This window comes from Pseudonaja textilis, chromosome 5, assembly GCF_049901715.1.
Source record: "Pseudonaja textilis isolate UNSWEBS1 chromosome 5, rPseTex1.2, whole genome shotgun sequence".
In the NCBI taxonomy this organism is placed as follows: Eukaryota; Metazoa; Chordata; class Lepidosauria; order Squamata; family Elapidae; genus Pseudonaja; species Pseudonaja textilis.
The window spans coordinates 10,796,448-10,823,155 of NC_141994.1; the positions used below are offsets into that span (position 1 = coordinate 10,796,448).

The 26,708-nt window shown below is 34.4% G+C and overlaps 2 protein-coding genes across 4 annotated transcripts in view; both read left to right on the forward strand.

The window, feature by feature from the left end:
* The first annotated feature begins 789 nt into the window (after positions 1–789).
* Positions 790–17,111, forward strand: MLC1 (modulator of VRAC current 1). Of its 3 annotated transcripts, none has more exons than XM_026714065.2 (12): positions 790–880; positions 1,655–1,835; positions 4,411–4,500; positions 5,867–5,920; positions 6,013–6,114; positions 7,448–7,549; positions 9,204–9,275; positions 9,360–9,476; positions 10,776–10,832; positions 12,034–12,156; positions 13,572–13,739; positions 14,886–17,111. In XM_026714065.2, the coding sequence occupies exons 2-12, from the start codon at positions 1,659–1,661 to the stop codon at positions 14,958–14,960; spliced, it is 1,137 nt and encodes a 378-aa protein (XP_026569850.1). In that variant the 5' UTR covers positions 790–880; positions 1,655–1,658; the 3' UTR covers positions 14,961–17,111. The 3 variants fall into 3 exon arrangements, with proteins under 3 accessions (XP_026569850.1, XP_087790261.1, XP_087790262.1); XM_087934135.1 differs by having other exon boundaries at positions 791–880; positions 13,575–13,739; positions 14,886–15,103; XM_087934136.1 differs by lacking the exon at positions 7,448–7,549 and having other exon boundaries at positions 791–880; positions 14,886–15,447.
* Positions 17,112–20,228: 3,117 nt separating this feature from the next.
* The window catches only part of TTLL8 (tubulin tyrosine ligase like 8), a 34,274-nt gene continuing 27,794 nt past the window's right edge, over positions 20,229–26,708 (forward strand). The window contains exons 1-3 of the mRNA XM_087935510.1: positions 20,229–20,328; positions 21,395–21,490; positions 25,032–25,132. Of these exons, the coding sequence (XP_087791636.1) occupies positions 20,229–20,328; positions 21,395–21,490; positions 25,032–25,132 (297 nt within the window). The remainder of the gene's footprint in view (positions 20,329–21,394; positions 21,491–25,031; positions 25,133–26,708) is intronic.

Genomic DNA, 26,708 nt, shown 5'->3' on the forward strand with positions numbered 1-26,708 from the left:
AGAAGCTGGCATTCTTAATAGTATTTAACAAGTAGAGAGGTAGAGATTATATAAAACAAAAGTATTTTAATATACTCTACGAGAATATATTTATTCTAAAGTTCTCTCTACAAAACTAGACATGTAATATATAGAAATGTGCATTTCCTATAATGTTTTTATGTAAATGACTAAATCAAAATACTGAATAATAATATTGCTTGTACTTTCAAACCTTGTTTTTAACCTTTACTTTTAATAAAAGTTAAAGGACATTGGAATTAATGATACTCTCAAGTGGGCTTGTTTGAGTTTCTGACCTAAAATCACTGTCAATGTTTAAGTCCCTGACTCCTTTTTTCTTTTGATCCTCTTTTCTACAATGCTATTTGTATTGTGGTAAAAAATGGAATAATTTTGCAGGTATGGCCTAGGAAAAACACAATCCTATATGTATTTTTCAAAGTAAATCCATTAACTACAGCAATGTTTTATGATTGAAGTTATAATTTCTCAGTATCATAACATGAATATGATTAAATAATCATACTGTTTAATATATGTTATGTTGCATATTATATGTTTTGCTTCTCAGCAGCATGGAACTTTATCTTGAAGTTCTTCTTAAACTATGATGGAAAAACTTTGTGAAAATATGGTGTAGTAGTTTTGTAGTGTGTTCTCTTCATTAACATTCTGTTGGCATTTTTATGTTCCCTTGCCTGAGTTTTTTTTGCTGTGCTTTTGTTCTTGTATGAATAGATCCTGTTGAAAGCCAAAGTGGAGGAGAAAATTTTTCAAAGGGTGCATGAATCATTACACAGTGAGACTACAACAAAGTATCCAGACAGCTCTTCTCACCAAACTGTTCAAAGTTGACTATTAAACTTCTCAGTTTAAGGTATGTATGGTTTTTAAAAGGGCTGATATATGCATAGATAAGTTATAGTAATCAGTCTGTGCTGTAAATTATGTAATAATTTAACTGGGTACCATTGATTAGTTGCATAGATAGAAGAAAGTTGTCACACAATAATTACAACTGAAATATCAGGTTCAGTAAAGATCTTTTGCCATTTTTCTAGTACTTTCTGATTTTCATACCCAAATAAAACTTAAGAAACAGTATATAAATCAATAGTTATTGTTTATGGTAAAATTAATCTTTATTAAGAAATTGTGCACATACATTGAAATTTATTCAAACCTAATTAATAAGATATATTCCAACTGTTAGAGACTACTTTTTAGTTTCACAGTGTAATATTTTGTAAGGTATTGTGGAAAACTGTTAAGTACTTTATCAGGGTAGTCAATTAAAACTAGAAACAAAAGAAATATTACATAATTTATTCCTTAGGCCAAAATAAATTGATGTGGAACTTAAATCTTAACACTTAAATAGGGCTAAAATTTACCATCTGTGAAATAAATCTGGGCTGAGAGGATAATATCTTGAGCATTTCTATGCAATGAAATGTGTGAGGTAATATGTACGTTAAGAGTTTGTAATATTACATAATAAAACTGAAAATACTGAAAAGAAGCAGGGATCTTTGTCATTATTATTATTATTATTAGATTTTTATTTCACCTTTAAAAATACATATTTCTGTCAACTCAAGGCATAGTTTGAAAAATGAATGAAAATGGATATTTTGTTATCTCATTAAAGCATTATGACAAAGGAAGAATCTTATAGGGAAGAGTTTAGTTATGACAGGATGCCAACTTTGGAACGTGGAAAAAAACAAAATGGAAGTTATGTTCCAGATATTCCTAGCAATCTTCAGCTCTCCAAAAAAAATCATCCTTGTTTTTTTTATAAAACATGGATTTATTCATTGCTGATGGGGGTAAGTACAATAAATTGTTCAGATCTATCTTAGTCTAACTAGTTACTGCTTTAGTGTACATGGAAAACAAACATTATTACATTGTCATCTACTCAGTTATACACAGATTAGGGCTACGTGCAGTCCTTCACTTAAAATAAACAGTTTTCAAAAAGGATGATTGCAGCTCCTGTCAAAGCAGAGAGTTCCTTGTCTGTTGACTAAAAGGGAAAAAAGCATCAAAAAGAAAAAAGTATGTCTCAATACAGGGGTTCCTTTTAGCACTCGTTACACCCTTTTTGTATTCTTTCATGTGGCATTACCTTCAAAGAAAGTAATAGGCAAAAGTTTGCTTTCAGCATGTCAATGCAATTTGGAAATATAGAGTGCATAGGCAGTGCTGCCTATGAATTATTTCCATGATGAGACATTAAAATAAACATAAAAAAATGTAATTGCAACACAAATGCAATTAGGCTGATCAAGTTCTAATCATTCTCACAGTTTTCCCCCACCAAGAAAATGGGTGGCCCTTATTATCCACAGTTCTACTACCCATGGCTGCACCTTTCACTGACTAATAAAAATAGACAATACTTATGATTTATGCTGATGGATTAGTTTGGGTGTGTGGTTTCAAGGAGGATTCTTGGAGTCTTAATAATATATCTTATGCATGCAGGGAATAGCATCTGTATGCTATTAAATCCCAAGTTTATTTGTGTTTTTGTTATGTTTGATTATTAGGCTAGAGCAGAACCCATGTCAATAACAAGGAACACTATTTCTAGATAAAAGATAAAGATAAGAGTTTTCTTTAATATAGATGAGACTTTCTTGCTCCATATATTCAGTAATAGCGTAAGTTGATTTGTGAATCTCGTGATGATGTTTGATGGTAAGGGTGGGATTGTTTTGAGGGGTTGAGCTTCTTGTTCTGCTAGAGTGCTGCATTCAGTGATCAGTGACATTTTCAGAAGAGACAAGAACGTTTTTTTCCCCTTACTCCTTTTTCTGCTTGTTTTTAAAGATAGAAATAGGAACGGAAGAAGAGTACTCCCAATCTCGGAAATGGGAATGGAAAACAATATCCCCCCATTTTTAACTTTCTCTAAAAACCCCAAATTCTTTTTTATGTGAATGATTTCAGATTTTGTTGGTAGAGATTTAAAAATAGGAATGGGAACAATTTCTATAGCTACTTTCATTCCCACACTTAAATTGATGATGATGAATTAAACTTGTATGCTATTCAGCTGTCAATGATTCTGGGCAGCTCACAACAATCGAACAAATAAATTATATTAAAATCAATTAAAAATAAAAGATGGCAAGCAGAATGAAGCGAAGGGTCTCCTTTGTTCCAGCATCTTCCTGGCTCTTCTAAACAAAAGCAGAGGGGGTGGGGAGGTGTCATCTGGACCTTGGGAGAGCAGAACATGCTACTGATGATGACAACTACAGCTAAGGAAAACAGAGGAAAGCAATGGGGGAAGGGAATGAAAAATTGCAGCCTCATTTTGGGAGATTTAGGTTCCAAATGTCGATGAAGTGAATTTGGAGTGCTAGTGGGCTGCCCTAGAATGTTGGAAGGTCTCATACAGCCTATTGGTTGGTCACCCTCTGTGTCAGGTAGATATAGTAGGAATGAACATGAATAATCTCCTCAGCCCCATTACTTGATATTTCTTAGAAATGTTTAATAACATAACAATTCTACTAATATAAATTATATATTTATATATGTGCATATTTAGTTACAGTGATTTTGGCATTGGAAATTCCATTCCACTATTGTTATAGACTAAATGATATTACTTGCAAGATTGCAGTAGCAGCGTGGTGGCTTTTGAAAATTTTCTCTAAGTAATTTATGAACAAGAATGGCTTCAAAATATTTTGCAATGGAGAGTCAGGAAATGTAGGCAAGTTATGCATATCTGGTTGTTGCATGTGTCTTCAAGAAAACATGTATGCATGTATGTATGTTTGTGTGTGTTCATGTGTGTGTGTGTGTGTGTGTGTATTCACACTGTTATTGCAATCAACTAACTAAATTAATAAAACGGTTGCTGAATTTTCATATTTGATAAGGGAAACATAATGACAGAAATATGTACATTAACAGGAGTAGCATAGTTAAAAATGCTATATAGAGAGGGGAAATATTGTTACTGTGGATCTGTACCACATTCTCAGTGTAAATGTCTATGGAGATTCTCAATCATCCAGGTCATAGTTGTCCCAAAGATGCTGCTCAAAAGGCAACTGGTCTTTCTTGGGTTTTTTTCCTGTCTTTCTTTAAAACATTTTGCTTCTCATCCAAGAAGTTTCTTCAAGAACTGAAGTTCTGAAGAACTGAAGAGTGCAGTTCTTGGATGAGAAGTGAACCATTTTCAAGGAAAAAAAACAAAGTCCAGTTGCCTTTTGAAAAACATATTTGGGACATTCTCAGTGTATTTCTTCATATGTATTCTTTCTCAGTGAAATATGAATACATTTACATTGCTGCCAGATTTTTTATCAAATTTACATAGTTGCTTAGTTCTATGATTATATTAATCAATATATTGTTTGTCATATTTTTATATTTCAGACTTGTATTCTTGTTACCTCTGGATTTTCCCTTTATTTGGGGAATGTTTTTCCATCTGAAATGGATTATTTGCGCTGTGCAGCAGGTTCAGTAAGCATTCTGCAGCATTGCTGTGGCTCCATGGAAATGTGAATTAGAATTGCAATTTAATTACTTAATGTTCATTAAACTTTACACATGTATGTCCAAAACTCTGTATTGAACATTATAATGGCAACCTGTACATGTATATCTTTTTTAGCTTCCTAGCTATTGATCATCAATAAATTATTTACCATCAAATCACTGCATTTTTACCAAGTAAATACATTTTTCACCCAAGCAGATATAGAGTAATCCACAATAAAAATTGAATTATTTTATATATGCATTTTAATTGAAATAAGTCCTGCAATTGAAATGCTATTATTAGCAATTTCAGAAAAAAAAATCAGATTGTTTCCCCCAATTCATGTAAAATGTTCTCTGATTCCACAAGAAATTAGAGGTGGCAGAGCCGGTGTTTGTTCTAGTTGTACAGTGGGATATTGCTGAGTATATTTTGTTGGATGAGAACTTAATGGGAGTGAAGTTTTACCTTCAGCTGTTTTTGAGCTGAGAAGAAGGGTTTTTGACTTTTTGCTATAGCCCAGGAACCATTCACTCTGGGTTGGAATTATACATGTATTAATGACCGGCCCAATCTACAGTATATTCCTTTCATAGAATACCTATAAGAACTGCAAACTTTCCATCGAAGTTAAAGATTGATAATTTTTTTTTGTATTTTCTTGCTATCATTACATGGATTCTTGCAGCTCAGATATTTAACATATGTACACACATACACCCATGTGTGTGTATGTTTACCAGTAGTCTCTTTAAATCACCACATAATACATAAAATCTCAGCAGGTGGCAGCACTTTCCTAAAGTTGTCAGGGTAAGCAGAGTCAGTCCTGTTTATGACTGCTTTGGAAGACCACCAGAGAATCCTCAGGTCACAAGCTGGACCGGATGTTGAAAAATATCCTGGAGTACAACATTCCAAGGTTATGTCCATGTAGCCTCTAGGGCAGGGCTGTCAAACTCCTGGACCACGGGCCGGATGCGTCACATGCTGGCCACGCCCCTGCCTGGTTTAGCGAAGGGGAAAACAGTCCCGGCCGTGACAATGTGAGTTTGACACCCTACTCTAAGAGAGGTGTTTGTCTTGAGGGTGTCTTTATTTTTAAGGTGCAAAAGTCTACAAGAACATCTAAATTATATATTTTTAATTCAAAACTTTTTGTTAAAACAACCTTACATACTTTTTAAAGATGGTATCTTATTTTATTATTGTCCCCACCCAACTTAAATGAGTGATTCAAGATTTCAGTAGTTGAAATAGAACTTGATTTTTCTATCATATTAAGTAGCACACTAACATGAAAAATATATTATTTTTTAAGTTGTTTTCTTAATGTTTTTGGTCTAGTGTATTCCCTCAGCAGCAGTGGCTTTTGCTATAGCCAGAAACAAAGCTAATGTGGTAAGTTCTTTAAGTTTAGAAGATTGAGTAACCTATTATTTATGTATTATTTTAATTAAATAAGAAATGTAATATTTTTGCCATTTTTACAGATACCTGATTTTCAGTTTCTATTTGTTTCAACATTTGCGATTACAACAACATGTTTAGTTTGGTTTGGATGCAAGCTTGTCTTAACGCCTACAGCAATAAATGTGAGTTACAAACAACAAATATGGAACATTTGAACAAATCAATTAAGCATATCAAAAGATTTGCTGTGCATTTTGTGATAATTAGATAAAGGCTAGATAAAATATAATTGTTGCGTCCACTTGTATGTTTCATCAAAATTAGTTGAAGTTAGCATGCTCATAAGCATTTTTTAATATACATTTCAATTGTATTGAAGCATGACTAATTTTCTAAGCCAGACTTTCTGCTCCATATCGGATTTCTTTGCCAAGTATAAACTTTTATTATTTTACTTGCAGATGGGTTAATGGGCTGGGGTTGTTTTACTAGAAATTATTATTTGTATTTGAGGGCCAGTGAAGAAAGATGGTCCATAACATTATGTGTGGTCCAGCTCATTAGAGGTTTTGCTGAGAGTTTTGCAAATTATGGGTTGCTATTAAGACCCTCCTTTTTCTCCTCTGCTGGTTCCAAGAGACTATTTTAAGTCAACCTGCCTAACAAAAGCAGACTTGAGTCCTTTGGACATTCTTTGGAAAGTCTCTGTTCATTAGGCTTGAAAATGCCTGGAGTCATTTAAAATAATGTATTTAGTTTAAATCCAATATCTAACCCTACAGTTTATGGATTCTCGTCTAATGGCCACGTGCCATCATCTTACCCCTCTTCAATTCAAATTCTGAAGGTTTTTTAGACTTCCACTTTGGCCAGGTTGGATGCACTGGATGCACAGAACTCTGCAGTTCTCTGGGGATGGTATAAAAAAGACCTCCTTTTTTAACACCTCCTTTTTGCTTATGTCCCTGAGGAGATAGATGTCTTCCCGGAATCCTTAAGCCATGTGCTCTTTTATTGCTTTCTCTATAAAGATTCAAGGAAGATATATATATATATTTTATCCCATTTTAAAAGTTGACTTTGGTAGAGAGCACAGTATCTGTCTGATACATACTCCAGAAATCTAAATTCTGCCATCCAACTGGTTTTTAGGAAAGGCATTAAAACTTGGCTATTCCTTGGGGACAGAGATATTGAAATGTCTCATCCCCCTGCCCCCAGCTTTGGAATACGGTATTTATCTAATGTAATTAATATTACTGGTGTTCACATATGTAGATATACTTCTGATTTTTTAAATTGTAATTTTGTTATTATTTTAATCTAAATTAAAATGGATATATATGCCGCTCCAAGTTGTCAGGAGCTGGAGCAATGTATAAGTAAAATAAACAGATAAATAGCATAATACTTTTGAAAACAGCCAGATTCCTTCATTATGCTAAAACATATACAACAATAATTTTATCAATACACTTACATTAATATAAATTATTTAAAACATTTTACTGACAGATAAATTTCAACCTGATTCTCCTGATTCTGCTTGAGGTTTTCATGGCAACTACAGTAATAATATCTGCTAGATCTAATGAGGAATGCTGCAGAAAGAAAAGAGTAAGGCTGACTTTTACCATGTATGTATGTATGTATGTATGTATTTTGCATGCTGCCTATCTAGCCTGAGGCAACTCTGCCTTATTTCCACATATATTGTATACCCCTTTTTTCAAATAAGAATAATTTGTTTATTTGTATATAGTGATTCGGAGAATATATTCCCTCTTAATTAAAAATATATATAATCAATATAATGTTCGGTCTATGCTATTGGAACTTGTTCTTTGAGTCACAGTTTCTTTAAAACATAACTTATAGTAATGTATGATACTCATTTTCTCTAATTTCTATATTTTATATGTGCATTATATTTTTGTGTACAACCAAGTGAATGACCTTAAGATCCGAAGCTTTCTTCTCTCTTTTGAAATAATGCATTTTTCTTAAATGTTAAGTCCACAACCATATTGCAATTTTACAAGAAACATCCAATCTTAATCATTTTGTTGTATATGCATTTGTTTGTGCATTTCAAACCTCACATGAAACATCTGTAGTTATGCCAACATGTATAGATATATAACTTAATGTCAGTGCATTCTGAAAATATTATAAATGATCTTTATTTTGCTCATAATTATGCATTAGAATAAAGTCACATTTTTTAATAATATCTTCTACTTAACCAATCAAGAGTGAATCCAGAGGTGCCTTACGTGAGGCAGGACACTTATTCTGCAAGGGAAAAAATAAAAAACTTCAGCCCAAAGCATTGAGAAATCTTTTACAAAATGTATCAGTATGCATTTTTTAACCAAATCGGCTAACATGTTTATGAATGTTACATACAATGGCTTGCAATACTTAAAGTATATGTTCGCATTAAAACATTCTTCCTTTACTGTTTAGCCAAATGAGCTCTTAAGGTGTCGTATAGCAATCTTTATTATAACAATAGCTACTTGAGATTTACAATTTTAAAACAGGTAGAGGAAGAGAAAGGAGAGGGCAGGGAAAGAAGGTCAGACATCTTTTGAAAACAAAAATATTATTTAATCTCTGTTCAGCAGAAAAGAATAGTTCGGCTTTCTGGAATGGCTGCCAATTGAGAAATATAAGTTAGCTATGAAACAGCTTCTGCTGCGCAATGATTTGGGATAGTTGCTGTCAGATGAGAGGGGGGAGGGCAACATAAAGTTATAAAAGCCAATTCCATAGTGTTCCTCTAGGTTTTGTGAAACAGTTTTTTTTTTGAACAATCTACTGCAACAGTTTATTAGGTTCATTTCTGAATATCCAGTTTTGTGTCTTAATTTTGTCCCACATATTTTTTTTTCAAGACTGTGATTTCAGACTCTGAATAGACATCTAATCTTAAAGAAAGGACTAAAAACATAAACATACAGACTAAAAACATTTTTCATAAAAAACATACAGTTCTGATTTGAACATTCCTCGAAACCTTCTGGAGACTATATGTGCAATTTTTATTTATGTATTGATGATGAAGATGAAGAATGGATCGTGTTCCTATTTACCACAAAACATGAATATGTACAATGCCATGATTTTAAACATAATCCTCTTTTTTCAATATATGCATATTATATGATAAAACCTTAACATTATAATTCTGTCAATAGCTTCAGTAGATTGATTGTTAATGTTTGATATTGTTGCTTTCTTATTTTGATCATCTTTTCCCTTTTAGACAGTTATTTATGATACTACTAGCACATTGAATAATATCAATTTCCCAGTACGGATCCTAAAATCCTATTCGGTAAGGAAATTATATTATCTTTCTCAAGGAAACTTCTAGGACGTTGTTATTATAATCAATTTCCTATCATATTTTTTTTTTAAGGTAGTAGAAGTAATTGTTGGAATTTCTGCAGTATTTGGAGGAATAATTGCCTTGAATATGGATGTGCTAATTTCTGGCCCGTACCTTTCGGTCACTTTTTTTTGGATCTTAGTTGCTGTAAGTAGCACTCAATTGAATATAGTTTATTTTCATTGCAAGCTATTATTAACTACAAACAGTTACTATCATATTCTTTTATACTATCTATAAACTACCTTTAATATTTTCCAATAATTTGTCTTTACAAATATAATTGGAGTATCCCAGTGTATCTCAGTATCCCAATCAAAAGGGATCCTTACCTTTTGTAGGTAGTTTCTATCTATTTTCAATTTACTTGAAACTCTTGTCCCAGGTAAGCAGCGTGGGGTGCTTCGGGCGGTGAGGGAGACCCTGGGAAGTTGGCTCAGGAACTGAAAATCTTCCACTCCAAAATTCAGGCAGGCTTTTCAGCCTTTGAGCAAACACACAAACGTGTGGCCCGCACTGGGCCTTCTACCACCACCACCACCACCACCCTATCCTACCTGCCTGAGGCAATCCACATTCTTTACCTTACTGCCTTGCCATGCTTGGATTTTGGTTCCCTCTGTCTCTGGGGGCTGACTGAAAGAGATGCCTGCCCCAAAAGTTCAACTTCCTTTCCTGCATGCATGCATGGAACTCCTTTGGTGGAATGCAGGAATGTAGTGCAGAACTTTAATATTTGAGTTTTGTACCTCACCAAAGGAGTTGAGCTCTCCTGTATATGCAGAAGGGAACTCACCTGGCAGGATGGACAAATGGAGGTTGTTTCTGTATCCTGTCAAAGGAATTTGGCTCCCCTTAGTAGGCAGTTCTATTAGCCAGTCTCCAGAGATGAGAGGGAGTCCTCTTGGCAAATGGCAGCCGGTTGCAATATTCTCTGCAGTCTTCCCTATTGACTTCCTGGGGAAAAAGTCCGTAGAGAAGACTTCAAATATGATCACATGATCATGGGGTACTTGATAACTGGCCGTACGTTTGAACAAGTTATCAAATGCCCTGGTTGCAATCAGATGATCGCGGTGGTGATGCAGTCATCTATTCCAAGGCCATGGGAATTCAAAAGCATCAAAAGATGGTCATAAGTTGAAAACTATCTGTGGTCAGTTGAAACTTAAGATTTTAAGAATGGATGATGCTTCATTTGCATAGAGGTCAATCTATTGTTGAAAGTGGCTTCAGTCTTCATATATAATAAAGATTCGTTCTTAGTTCATCCCAGGTCAGGAGTAGAAATCTTTCAACTAGGCATGATCTTTTCTTCCCTGAGATGTTTGGGTACAAAAATCAAAGTTATGGATGTACATCACAAAAGGATCTGCCATTCTCTTGAAATATAGCTGTCAAGGGTTTTTATACTCTGCATTTATTCATGTTTATTTTTTTTGTCAGTGTTTTCCCAGTGCTATTACAAGTCATGTTGCTGCTGAATATCCAAGCAAATGTTTGGTGAGTACATTGTTAAAATAATTAAATGGTAACAGATGACAGCTTCTAAATCCTTTAAACAAAAAACTGTATTAGTTTTGTGGTTTTTATCTCAAATGTATTTTCTGTTTTCATACAATGCCCAACCGGGAAACACTTTTATTTGGGAGATATATCACAAGATGCATATTGATCCAATAAAGGTGTTGCTGTACTGTTTGAGATCTTCCTTTTCATTGAGCAAAAAGTTACCTTTTAAATTTATTTCATAAAATTTCTGAAGATAACTAAATGATCCATTATTGGGGCCATATGGAAAGTGATCTCACAAGAATTGCTGGAAAAAAATGGCTGAGCAGGATTTTATATAATTAAACAATGTGTTTGTACAAATATGATTAGTGGGACAAGATGGCTTAATATTTTCATCTTCAAATATTTCAGTCTCCATTTCTTGTAACTATTTAAAATCTTAATACTTGCTTCAGTTGTTTCTTATTCAATGTACAGCCTCAGACTTCATTATTTTTATTTTCAATCTGTTCTTTTGTATGGCTTCATTGTTATATTATTAGTTATGCATCTCTTCTATAATTTATATTATCATAAAGGCTAACAGGAAATTGTAAAAAAAAAAATCAAAATAACAATTGCAACAGCCTCATTGAAGCCCTGCTCTTTTGAATATTTATGCAATGTAGATGCACGTACATAAGAAATGGGATTTTGATTGGGCTGCCCTGAATGCCAATTTGACTTGTTTTATCCCCCCCCCCTTTTCCCTGACATCATCGACATATTAACAACAGGAAAACTTTAAATAATTTAATAGCATATGCAAAACAGCATTCATTGCATGCCCAGATGTGTACAGACTTGCAAGCTAAGTGAAGTTCTAGTCCAGTCATAATGTATATTATTGTACTTCCTTGTCATTCACTGAATGATTGCTGTCAGAATGTCAGATGAGCTTACTACTAAGTCCTAACTTCTGTTTTATGCCAATTTTTGTTTCGATATTTAATAGGTTTGAATATACATTTTAATATAATCTCTGAAATATTCATCCGTTGATTTTTAATATTCATTTATCATTTTTGTATTAATATACTTAATTAAAATATTTGTGTAAATAAAAATCATAGTATAACACCTCTGATGACATATAAGAAGGCACACATTCTTTGCAACTGTATATTTCACAATTTTATCTTTAATTTAGGTGGAAGTTCTTATTGCCATAAGCAGTGTTACATCACCCTTGTTATTCACAGCTTCAGGATACTTGTCTTTCAGTGTAATGCGCATTGTGGACATGATCAAAAACTATCCACCAACAATTCAAGTATGTTTTTTTTTAGTTATTAATGCATAATAAATCCCTGAATATTATGTATAAGTCATAATATTCAGATTTCTAATGAAATAAGTTCTATATTTATGAAAACAAATGTAATTTTAGAGCATTTTGGAACAGAAGTAGCAATTCACAGAACATGGTATATTACAAGGATTTTGGAGATTACAGTTAGAAACTGAGCTAGAAGCTAAAGGGACAGAAACATCAAAAATGAAAGTTGAAAACTTATTTATATTAACTAGAAAATAGTTGGCTGCAGGCTTACCAATTAATACAGAATTTTAGAGAAACTGATGGAGACCCAGTCAAGACTAGTGAACGTGCAATTTTTTTGTTTTTGTAACATTTTAGAGATATTTATCAGTTGATTGAGATCAATTTACGTATCAACAGGGAAAATATTTGCTCGCATATTTGCATATTGCCAAAGACATTCATTTCAGGAAAGAATTTCAATCGCTCACAAGTTTCTTCTTGCCAGCTGTGGTAATGTGCTAGTATTTCTAATCACAGATGTCCAATGTAAATGTTTTAGACATTAGAAACAAATGAGGAAAATGTATTCATAATTTTAAAATATGTTACTATATGAAACCTACATTTGTGTTCAGGTAAAGAAAGAGGGGAGGGTGTTGCCTGCACCCAAGCTCATCTATATGGGTTTTAATGACCCTGTTAAAAAGAACAAATTGACTCTTAGCTGTCTTTCTTGGATTAAATGTACTGTGTTGCAGAATTTAGAATTCTGTAAGCAAATAAAGATAAGCCACTACTTTTATTTTCTACAGGAAATAAACTCTTCTTTTGTTTACAAAGACAAACTAAAGGACAATCTAAGTGTTCAATTTAACATGTAACAACTCAACAGCTTTTATATGTATATGCGTGTGTGTGTGTTTATAGTATATAAATATTGAGTGTGTTTCATCTTAATAAAACTGTTGCTAAGAAACAATAACAAAATATATCAAACTAGCCTTCAGAAACATGAACATTCTTATTTGTGCAACTTGAAAAATGAATGCATGATCTTGGAATCTCAGTTGCCTTGTATAGAACTGTTAGAGCCTAGAACTCCCCTATAGAGCCAGTTTGATGTAGTCATTAAAGTTTCAGGCTAAAAACTTGGAGACTGTACATTTTAGAACTGCCTTAAGCACAAAGCCAGCTGGGGGACCTTTGGCCTGTTACTCTCTCTCAATCTTAAGAAGCAGACAAGGAAAAACCACTTTCAAAAATATAATTAAAAAACTGCAAGGACTAGTCCAGATAGTCACCAAGAATCTCAAAGGCACTAATCAATCAACCAAAGTGCCTCTATCAAACATATGATTTTGAGAAAGAAAAGTACATAATGCTTAAGATAATTAAAACTTGTTCTGTATATCTGTTACTTTTAGCAGTCTTATGATGTGCTACTCTTGCTTCTAATGCTGATGCTATTAGTTCAAGCTTTTCTGACAACTGGGACAGTCATACTCTGTGTAAATTTTAAAGCAAAAATGAAAATGCATGATGCTTTATGGGCAGTACCACTCACAAATAAACAAGAATACGAAACAACAGAGGTGAGCAATCTTTACAGATTAAATTTCATAACAGAACATTGTTAATAATTTAAATCTTATTGTTCCCCAAATGGTTGAATGTTGGTATCCACGTAGAACTTATCATAATTATTCATTAAAATATGCATAATATTTTACATCTACAATTCTTTTTACATGCATGTGTCTATACCTAGCAGAAGTAAAATCAACGTCATGTGTTTCATAGTTCAATCCCAAATTTTAGTTTACTTAAGGCAGCACCCACACCCCACCCCACCCGCAGTATATAGTTATGAACTTGATATTCATCCCTTGATATTGTTGTTGGTCTATTTCAGGAGTTCCTACCCTTAAGTCAATAAATCCCTTGGAAGTCCATGGGTTGATTTTAGAGGACCCATAAACATTATTTTCATAATTATTGTATGCATTTAAATTCTGTCTTCTGAGAAGGGATTCACAGGTTCCACCAGACTCATAAAGTGGTCCATGGCACAAAAGAGGTTAAGATCCCTACTATACTTCCCAATATACTTTGTTTTTCTGATATTGTCCAATTTTAAATCACTTGATTCTGAAATATTTTTTCTTGCTTAATTCATTTTTTGCAAATATCATATGCACTAAATGTTGTGGCCATTTTATTGGTATATATGGATTTTTTTATGGATTATAAGAATACCTTAAATGTTACATTTAATTGTATCTAATGGCACTACATGCATCATAGTTAAAGAAATATATCTGTGCACCTATTGTCACATGTATTTATGAATCAAACAATGTAAGTCAGACGCTTAGATTTCTTCTGTATCTTTTTCATGTACCAGAAGGCTTGAAGCAGTACAAAGCAAAATATTTTAAAATACTCCTTAAATGCTATTTTGTAAATTGAGTTGGCATCCTGAAATTTACTTCAGTTTGCCTCAGGAGGAAAGCTGACATTTGTACTTCAAAATTAGAGCCAGTAGAAGGAAAATAGTAGAAAAATTAAAATTCTCCTGCAGCCCTAATGAAGCAGATGAATTAGGGAAATATTGTATTTATAATCATAGAAATATGTAATCAATTTATCTAATTCATCAAATCATGATGCATTATTATTACAGATTCTTTTGCATTTTGTTCTGCATTCCATTCCTTGACATCCTTTTTTTGTTTTAGGTCTCCAATAACAGCATGAAGGATTTCGATAAAGAGAAAGCTTGGAAAGCTGTTGTAGTGCAGATGGCTCAGTAATTTGCACTTGAGAAACTGAACCAGGGAGATTTTAGGGCTAATTAATCTTTGTTTACAAGAGCTGTGGTATTAGATGCAAAACAATTAATTTCATAGCAACTCCATTGTCCAGAAGGGCTTGAAAATAATTCTTGCATCAAAATATTATCAATAAACAATAAAAGAAATAGATTGCTCTAATAGTACATTTATTCTAATAGTACATGTATTAGATTTAGCTCATATTAGTTTCAGGACTTTATTTACAAACTCAGATTTTAAACAGTACCATTGTTAATTAAATATTTTGACCACATGTACAGTTAATGCAAGTAACTATGAATTAGTTTTGTTATTGCAAGAAACTAATAGAATTGCTGGTATTTGGTTGATATAAAATGTATGCAAGTTTGTAACAAATACAGTTTATCCTTAATCTTTTGCTGATTATTTTTTTTCAAGTTGAACTTGTTTTTACTTTTGGATAAAATAAAAATCTTTATTACAAGTCGGTTCTAGTATTGGATTGATGTTGCTTTAAGTAAAATCACAGAGGCGTCACAATTTCTGATGTTACTTGCAGATCTGATCACAGGAATACATAATCCTGCATTCATAGATTATACAGAACCATAGTGTGGTTTTGACATAGCGTGATCTATATTAAAAAGAAAATGAATAATCATGTTGGATTAGGGCAGAAATCCAGAAGTCATGTGGTTATTGATTGCAGCTTAGTGTGATGAGTAAAAGAAGATGTATGTTTTTGATTTACTTTTGGGTTCAATCTACTATTTGGATAAATGCTGAAGAATGTAAGGCAGAATCAGCTAAAAGAAACCAGGATTTTTTTAAAACAGTGACAATTTTGAAATATGACTTGATTCTACTTTAGCCAACAACCTTGATTTAAAAATTGCAGCCACAATTGTCAATGGGAATTGGGACTGTGGAGATGTAGCCATATTTTTAGATGAGCCATTTTCTTTTTATAGTTTCTAAAGTAGTAAGTAGTTTCTTCTTTCCCAGCCTGTTCATTTTGTATTACACAATTTTATGAGGCGCTTAAAACTAAAACAGCTTCAGTGTTCAGAGTTTTTAACCTTAATTACCCATTTCTGTACCAAATCCTATTTTTGATATGATGGTCTTACAGTAGTTCAGTAAATGGTACTAAAGTATGGTAGCTGGTTGTTACAAATGTGGCAAAAAAAGCTAATGTTGATAGCTGGAAAATATCTGACCCTCCTGAGTGGTTTGGACAGTGTATTATAGTAATTTATTTAAAGTAACTCTGTAAAGAAATATTTTAATAAAATCATTTCACTTTGACTCTTAAGTTTTAGATTCTTATGATGGGAGCTTTAAAAATGCTTAAAAATAATCATGTACATCAGAAGAAGAGAATATGACATTAGTGTCATTAAATTATAATTGAACGGCAATTGAATAGGAAAGAGTTCAAGAACTTTAAAAAATGGATTATGTCCAAGAAAGAGATAAAGGAATGTGTCAACCAAATTTACGCTCTAGTTTCTTTCATGGCTTAGAAGTCACTTTTGAAAAAGATAAATTCCTGGGTCTCAGTCATCCATACTCCAGTGCTAAGTAATGTGAGATAAGACCTTAGAAGATAAGAAGTGTCAATTGGCAAAGGTGGCCTTTCTGACAATAATGAGAACTCTAAACTGTGCACAGAAATGAACTGGAAAGTATAGAATTTCAGTTAATTATATTATGCAAAAACAGTAATGGTGCCTGATGGACTTTTTATTTTGTAATCATTAAAAATTACAGAAGATGCTGTGTCTATCTGATTTTTCTAAACAGTAGCAAAAGTAGTAGTAACAATGGGTTCAAGTGTTCATATTGCAGCTTGCTGCGAGGTTTTATGTACTGTATATGTTCAAAAGAAAAAAAATGCCAAAAGCATCTGTAGTATCAAATTTGGTGTGGAGCTCAGAAGAATATGATTGAATAATATATACTGTGCAAAGTGTAAATCAAAATATTTAAAATTTTGATGTTTATCAATCATGAGTAAACTTAGACGAGGATATCTTAAATATGGTCATAGACCTCTTAGACTTAAAGCAATATTTAGTACTGTGCATGAATTTGATAATGAAAACCCGAATGTATACTAACAAAACAATAAACTAAATCAAAACATGTTCTGGTTTACCTTATCTTTTTTATTTTATGTTCTATCATAAATCTCTTACAGGAAATGAAAGAACCAAGTGTAGACATTTTACTCTTTTTGTATCAAATATTCCAAAAATATTTCTCCGTGCTAATGAATTCATCTCTAATGCTGAATTAAAACTTTAAAAGCAGAATGAAGGTTTCTTCGAAATTCTGCTGCAGAAGACAAGTTTAATAATTAACATAAATAATACAACTCCAGTTACAATGATAACTGCAACTTGAAAGCTTCTGTAACAAGACCACAGTTCCTTAACAGGACATTGATAAAAAAAATTATCTAATGTGTCACATTTGATACTTGCAGTGTTTCAAAAACAATCTCAGAGTATTGCTATGGACTTACAAAGGAGTCAAGCCAAGGCTGATGATACGATGAAAAATGTTTAGATGTGTGCAATGTGGACAGTAAGCAACATGTGTTCGAAGTTGAGCTGATTCATACTTTGGTATCCTTATGTAATTGCTCTTCTTTGGTCAGGGTTCTTAATACAAAACTGTCTAGCTAAATGCCTTGATTGCCACCAAAACTGATCTTAGTAGCTAAAATAAATAGCACAATCCAGAGTTTTACCCCCTTCACAAATATGTTTGCTTGATGTACAATTCCCCTACCCACAATGCACAAGGTTGCCTGCCTACAAAGGTCACAATGGTAGTTAGGTAAGGAGCAATGCAACACTTTGTAAGGGGAGGGTTAAAGGAGAAATCTCAAGTGTCATCAAGTAGAGGAGTTCTGCTGTTTCCAGGAGGGTAAGACAAAACTGAAAGCGAGTAGCCAGAATGCCAATCTAGTGGCCCTTTTGAAAGCAGAGTAAGTACCTGATAATCAAAGGAAGATGATGAAATGGAAAAGGAGGGTGGTGTCAAGCCGGAAATTGACATATGTGTAACCATTTTAGTTAGGCTTAGGATATATTCTTTTTCTTTCTCTGTGGCAGTCATGTGGGGAAGAGTTTTGGGCTTGCCACATTCCTAAGTGGGGGGAGGAGTGGAGATAGAGTTGTTTTGGCTAGGTAATTTTTCTTCCCGTGGGAAAATGAGCTGTCCGTGCTTAGGCCCCTAGAGGTGGAAATTTATGACATCAAGTAACATTGAATTACTTCTATTGGAGAATGTGACTTTGGGGGGTTGTTTCTAACTTTTAATATTGGGGGTAATTCTGGGCTGTGTCAAATCTGGAATTACCATGGATTTTGCCAATTCGATGCTTTCCTAAATAAAAGAAATGGTCTTGGAAGAGGGACTTTGTTCTTTTCTTTTTAAATGGATTTTGTCACTTGGAAACCTGGCAGGTGGTTGACTACATATTCCTAGTATATGCATCAGAACCTTGTAAAAAATGATTTAGGAGCTCAGGTGTTCCCGAATAACAAATTACACTTTGGTTTTTTTTTATTCAATTCACATAAATAGTGTGGGTAAGCCTAAACAGAATTTCCATTTGTTTCCAGTGATAATATGTATTGATGGTACATTTTGTCTGGAAGTAAACTAGAAAAGTTTGCCTCTGACAACCATGACAGACCTGTTTAAGGACTACAAGTAAAGTATATTTGATGAAAACCATATGTTTAGAATGTCACAGTTAAAACCATACATTTGGTAGTTGACAGGAAAGCTAAGGAAAAATTTAGCCATACTTAAAAAAGAAATATTTTTATATTTCATTTTCTTGAATAACTGCTGCTTATACCTTTTGGTAGAAATATACCGTAGAATTAAGGTTGTAATATTTCTCCATTGGCAGGACTGTGACAAAAGAGTGAAGCAACAATGACAGGATGAACCGGCTTCATGTAGAAAGAAAATCTAAAAGCGAAGAAACAAAACATGAAGGAGAAAATAGTTAGTGTTTACAAATTACAGTATTGGGTTTGTTTGTTTTTTACTGGGGTTGTGGGAAAGGGAACATTAAAAGCAACATGGAGATGACTGGACATGATCCTTAAAAGATCATCCCCTTCAATTCCACACTCAAAGTCAGAAATCTGGTTTTAACTTCGGTGAGAAATAACTGATCTGTCTCCATGTCTGTGTCATTTAGTGCAGGTAAAACTTCCCAAGATCAGAAAAATATTGTATTGAGTGTTAGATAGCAGGAAATGAAGGAATTTGGTCAGTGGAAAAAATAGGTTAGCTGTTTCTCCAATCTAAATAAAATCATCCCATTGATTGCAAGAGGAGATGAAAAAATTAAAATTCCTCTAAGGGGATTGGGAGATACTTGTATCCCTCATTTCCATTCTTCAAAAATACGGTTGGCAAAGCATTAAGATATTGAATGCTCTTTTGTCAGAATATTCTGATGTATACATAAGATTGTATTTCCATATCACTAAGCAGTTCAACAAATTTTTGATCATGCCTTCAAGTCAGTTATGGTTTCTGGTGACTGTCTGGACACTTCCTGGCAGGTTTGTTGGCAAGATTTTAGAAGTCCTAGGTCTGAGTAACTTGCCCAAAGATCCCTGCTGGTTTTTTGCCGAAGGCAGGACCTAAATGCATGTTGTCTGGGTTTCTAGCCTGATACCTTAATCATTCTCTAAATGGCATGTTTTTTGTAGCAAGAGAACCAACCAATAAGAAAGAATCCTAATTAATATATTTATTACTCACCTGCTGTGGTGAAATACTTTTGTTGCACTGCTTCAGTAAGATTAATCAGGAATCAATGAATCCCATGGATCCTATTTCTGACTCCTTTTACTATTGGTATTTTAATAACCATGAGTTCAACTGCTTTAAGCTATACCCAGAGTTAAACTTGGTTAATGGACTTCGAAGAACAAGGCAGAAAGTAGGGTATCAGAATAGAATGAACTTTTAAACGTTGATGTTGGAGAAGACTCCTAAGAAAAAACAACTGATAACCAAGCAAACAAACAAATGGATCAAATCAACAAATCAACCCAGAGTTCTCATTCAAGGCGCAGATAACCAGATTCAGAGTATTATATTTTAGACACACTATGTGAAGAGCTAGAGAAGTCTATAATGCTGGGAATCAAAGACTATTAGGCAGAGAGAAACCTTGGATGTCTTCTAATCCAAGAAAAAATAGCAGGAAACAAGGGGGTGATGAGCATCACTGTGGATGGACTCAATTATAACAGCAATACGTACATTGTTGGAAGACCTGAAGGACTAGGTTGGGAACAGATCCACCTGGATATGGTGAGTAAGAGTTCATACAATCTTGATGGCACATAATCAAGTTAAATACAGTTGAAGACAAACTCCTAAGTGAAATTAAACGCCAACCTACTTTCTACTTTAAGTTTATCAGAATCTTTAATTATGTAGTATAGAGTATCATCCTTAATTTTGTAGTATACAGTATCATAGAATCATAGGGCTGGGAGGGACCTTGGAGGTCTTCTAGTCTAGCCCTCTGGCCAGGGCAGGAGTCCTTATTCTATCCTGTACAAATAGTTGTCCAATCTTAAAACCCACCAGTGATGGCGCACCCAAAACTATGGGAAACAAGCTGTTCCATTGACTAATTGTTCTCACTGTCAGGAAATTTCACCTTAGTCTCAGTTTGGATCTTCCTAGGATGAGCTTCTATTATTTAGTTCTCCAAATGCTCTGAGACTTTGGAATCCAAACACCTGTGACAGACACCTGCCACATAACACCCCAGACTTAACAATTGTCCATATGAAGGACAAAAACGTCTGGATAGTAGATGTGGCAATACCTAGAGATAACAGAATGGAAGAGAAAGACCTGAAGAAAATCACAGAATACAAAGACCTGCTAGCAGAAATAGAATGGCTGTGGCAAAAGAAAGCAAAGATACTACTACTAATAATAGATGCCTTTGATGCAATCCCAAAACAACTGAAGTGCCACTTGAACACCACCGGCATTGACAAAACCACCACCAGTCATTTGCAAAAGGCAGCCTCACTTGGAACAGCTTACATCCTGTGGCAATACCTTTAACACCATCAAACAATGCCGTTTGCCTATTCCATGTCCTTGGGAAGGAATCAATAGGTGGCTACAAATGGAAAATCCAGTCTAAACATCTGGCTGATTGTACAACAAACCATAATGTACTGAACGTTTATAGACCTTTGGCCCTGTAGGCAAGATGCCAGTTTGTCTCTAATTTGAGCATTTAGTGCAGGTTTGCCTGTTAGTTTGTTTAATTCTGCATATGTAAAAATTCACTCCAACTCTAGTTGTTTTTTTTTTCATCATGCTTCATCTGACAAGTTTTGCTTATTTTCTATCAGGTTTAACAGAATCTGAACTCTCAACTGAAAGAAATCTGAATATTGCTTTGAACAATTGCCTTCCTGTAGTTTCTTGCCACCAGGGGATGTTCCCGGGTACGTGTCCAGTATCTAAGTACTGGGATATTAAGCATTCATTTTTTAAAAAAATATTGTGAAATATTTCATGTGAGCTGATTAATATACACAATCAATTTTGATCAGGAATATATAGTATAATAAAATTGGAGCAATTGTATCTGGTCAAAGGAGCAAAAACAGAGCCTTCAGTTGCACTATGTGTATTTTGTCTTCACGTCAGTTTGACTCCTGGTGTCTGCTAGGCTATCCCCTGTTCTTGTCTTCCTAGGCCTGAGAAAGACTGATTGACCCAAAGCCACCCCATCTGGCTTTGTGCTTAAGATGGGACTAGAACCCAGAGTTTCCTCATTTCTTGCCTTAACTGCTATACCAAATTGGCTGCAGTACCATTATTTTGACAGGTCAGCCTCTGGTTCCATTTTGTATTTTTTTAAAAAAAAATAATTAAAAGAATGAGAAGCTGCCATATTTAGGCTTTCTAGCAGCATCTTCATTTATTCCAGGAATAACTATAGATCCTGAATCGTGCAAAAACTTTATTTTTTAAAAAAAAAAAAGTATGGCGAGCTGCATCTTAATGCACATTTTGGAAGTATACCCATATCCAGAAAGAGGATACTGTAAGTTAAAGCATGGATAGTAGAAAATGTCCTGTGGAAGAGGGTGGAGGAGGGGTAGCATTCTGTTAAATACATGCTTTCCAACTGGCTCTGTCCCCATGGCAGTTATAAGTTACCTCCCCTCATAATCCTTTTTGAGAATGCGCCTAGCTTCTTACCAGCGTTCCAAATGTGTCCACCCACCCTAAAAGGTTGAATACTCCAGAGTGAAGGATTAGAGCTTTGGACTGAGTTCCAATGATCCCAACCATCATAGGATTCCAACTTCAGAGGGTGTAACATAGATCAGATTTCTTTTCCTGTCTCACTACAAAATACTAGTTCATTTCTACGTCAAAATACTTCAACAGTAGAAAAACAAGGGGGAATCTGAGTACTATGAAGCGTGGAATAAATTTTATCAGTGATTGCATAGAATAAGGCAAGATTGGAACATAAGTAGTTAGAATGAACAGAATAAATAGTAAATAATGTGTCAAGCAAGATTATTGTAAATGGTTAAGTAATATTTATGTATGTATAACAATTGTAATGCCAGAACAGCTGTATTGTATTGTATTCTCATAATTAAAAATAAATAAATAAAGAAAGAAAGAAAGAAAGAAAGAAAGAAAGAAAGAAAGAAATAAAGAAAGAAAGAAAGAGAAAGAAAAGAAAAGAAAGAAAGAAAGAAAGAAAGAAAGAAAGAAAGAAAGAAAGAAAGATTGGATAACAAATATTTCAACACAAGGGAATCTGTAACTGAGGTGGTTGGACACAGGGATCAAAGAAGCCACTGGGTCCATCTGGCACCTCACAACCACAACTCCCACTCTGACAAAACATTCAGATTAGGCCTGAGGTCTGTACAATTGGAAAACTAAGGTTAAAAATCACAGAGTTGCCAATAAGGGGAAGAAGAAACATCATGGCTTTTGCATCCTCTTGTTCTAGTTTCTCTAGGTTCTCTGGAGGTAGGAATCATTAGACAAAAAAATCTGACTCTAGATTAGGAAGTTTGAAAATTAAAAGTTGCTATCTTTTTGTATGATCTATGAAGGCTTGTCCATCTGTGGTCAGAAACCAAGTATCCAAAGAATAAAATATCCCTGAAAGAAATTTTATCATCTGCCTTTGCTACGACCCATTACGAGTAGCCCTGAATTAACAACTGCCCTGTTTAGTGACTATTCAAACTTACAGTAGTGCTGAAAAGTAAGTTCACAGCTGGTCCTCATAATTACAGCAGTCATACTGTCTTCCTGATCTTGTGATCATGATTTGGGCACTCGGCAACCAGTGCAATTTACAACAGTTAAGTGTCCCGCAGTTATGTGAGTGTCACAACTGGCTTCCGACAAAGTCAATGGGGAAGCGGCCAATAAGTCACAAGTCACAATGACATGACACCTCACTTAATGACCCCAGCGGAACTGAAGTTGTAAGTCAGGTGTGGTCACATGATGTTTCACTTAACAATCATGTCACTCAGCAATGGAGTTGCCAAACCCAATTGCCATTACCAGTACTGTCAGCCTGATGGCCTTGAACGCATGGGAAAAGAGTTGGGAAAATTTCCTCCCATTTATGTAAGATTAATTTAGAATAATAGCCTCCTTTCATTTCATTTTCTGAAAGAAGCTCTGTACACCATTTCTGATTCTCAGCTCTTCTCAGATGGAATGTCCCTCATTATGTAATAATAATCTCCCATGGCAACATTCCAAGAAAAGAAATAGGCACTTCATTCTGTACTGAATGTATGTTTGCTGCCTATAAAATTAATAAAGGCAGAATAAAATAAAAAATCTTTAAAAAGTTACTTTTTTGCTAATCCCACTGGAAAATGTGGAAGATGAAGAGCATGACAGAGTTTGTACATTTCATGGAAGCTTATCTAACGGTCAAAATGGTAATTTCTATGAATTTGGGTAATTATGCTAAATTAGGCTAAATTTAGTATGGACAAAGGGTGTCCATCTTTGGCAACTTTAAGACATGTGGACTCTGCCATTGGACACACCTTGTCTACATCAAATGTGTAAATAGAGGGACTACTTCAATGATAACTTGTTTTTCTTTTCTTCCTTTGGACAAAATCTGGCCTGTGGCAAAGATTATCGGTGTTGATGCACTGCGCCCCTGGCATCAGGAATTGTGAAGTCACTGTTTTAATTTCTCACAATTCCCCAATATGTTACTCTGTCAAGTCACTGTGGGAAATTTTAGATGGCTTGCCACTGAGGCATGATTGCTTTCAGGTTTGTCCACTGTCAGGAGTGACCACCAAAGAGTAGTCTGGCCGGGGATCTCTTAGTGCTGAACTTAATCTGAATTACTAGCTATAGACGCTACGAAAGGCCACATCTGTACATAATCTGCTTTATTTTGTTTACATAATTAATCTTCATTTTTTTCCTCCAGTATGTAGCCTATGCATAGGCTTTAATCCAAGCTTACTGTAAGTAGTACTAGCATACATATATAATATTCTTGCACAAATTGCCAAGAGGATTGTCAGTTAATATTGGCCAGTTAGTTCCCTCACCAGTGGTCAAATATTTCAATTGTTCTTCTTCAGAGGTTCATGACTCATAGGGAAATTGATCACTAGTTTTCAGAAATAAAATATTTGTTAATATCAAGAGAAATCTATTGAATATGCAGGAATACCTTTATTATTTTTTACAAATAACTCAAATTAGCAAACATATCTAATATACATTTCTCCTCCCATTTCTGCTACAACAACAACCATGCGAGGTGAGATGTGCTGAGAGAAAGTAACTGGCCAAAGCCATCCAGTTGGCTTTCATGGCTAATTCATGGTCTCTTGCTTTCTAGCCTGGTTATTACTAAACAACCTCATTTTTTTAAAATGCAGTGCTAATTCTACATTGTTCTGCTTTTCTTTAACCATTTCTACAACATAGTTTTTTTTTTCTTTATATTTTTAGAGCTCACACCGAGATCAGTGGAAGAATTTCCTGCTCCTCCTCCTCCTCCCAAAATAGACAAATACAAGCTTGCAAGATTTTTAGCAGATAAAGCCATCAGGGTATATTTAATAGCAATATTTTTGAAAACAATATTTGTATTGTAGCATGTCTATCTAATTTTTGGAATGAAACCATTTAAAAATGTTCCACAAACATAAGAAAAAGAAAAAAAAATGCATTGAACAAATAGACATAAAAGTGAGAACAGGGTTGGCTGCAAAATTCTTCGCCCTCTGTTTAATGTCTATATTTTTCATTCTTCTAAAAGGTTTTTTAAAAGCTGGGATCATGCCAATATATTAATTTTCAGTGACTTTAAAGGGATTCGAAAAGGAATTTTTCCATGCATTTTCCCAAGTTTTCAGATATGTCAAAATTCTGCAAGACCTAATTAACTCAGAGATGACCATGGGAGAAAAATAATATCTGTACATCTATTGTAGGATGGTTTGATACAACTGTTGTTCAAAATTCTTCAAGTTTGCTTTCTGCAAACTGCCAGTGAACGGCCATTATGTGAGGTGGTACCTTGATGAGCCCGTGTAGTTTGGCTTTGAGGTCTCATTCTTCAGTGACTCCCTTCAATACTTTGCTGAGGCCATGGCCTCCGAAGTAGGTTTGAAAAGGTCTAAATGTCCTAAGTATCCAATGATAACCTTAGGAAATCATGTCAGTATGTCAATTCTCCTATACATAAGTTGGAGGATTTAGCTCTCCTTGGCCAGGAACTCAGCTGTAGACTTCCAAGTCAGAATTGGATTCTTCCTTGTCCATCTGAGATTCTTCTGTGTGTAGCAAAGGAGTATACTGTCAGAATGGTTTGGGGTCAACAAAAGTATCATTGTGCCCTCAGCCACAATACAGTTTAAAAACTCAAGTTTGTTTCCAGATTATTATCTGTGAAAGTTGCATGTAGTTCAGACGAGGGAATCTCTGACTCTTCTTTCAGGTACTGCTATAAAATATTACTATAACTATAAAACTATAATAACTATAAAATATTCCTCACTGGCCATTAGTCTTGGGCTGCTGGGAACTCCACTTTAGCAGCTTAGAAGACCACAGAGTCCCCATTCCTATTTATAGTTAATTCATAGTACAGTATCTATTATTATTTTCTTTTCTTCAACACAGCATGATTTCCTCTCCATTTGTGGTGTAAGAACCAGAGTCCTTCCCACTCACCACATAGAATTACCTTATTTTCTGTGATGATTCTCAAGTACAGGTAGTCCTTGACTTACAACAGTTCATTTAGTGACTATTCAAAGTTACAACGACACTGAAAAAAGTGATTTATGACCATTTTCCGCACTTATGACCATTGTAACATCCCCATGGTCATGTGATCGAAATTCAGAGGCTTGGGAACTGACTCATATTTATGACGTTTGCGGTGTCCTGAGGTCACATGATCCCCTTTGTGTGAACTTTTGACAATAGGGAAGCCAGATTTTGGGCTCAATTGTGGTCATAAGTCAAGGTTACCTGTACTATAGTTCCCCTCCACCTTTATGATTACCAATCAGCCAAACCAGCTTGCTATGTGTTCTGACCAAGGCGTCCGAGGCTGTAATTAAGCATACACTTAGTTAAAATAACTTGTTTTATTTCAGCGCTGGGAATTATGTTCAT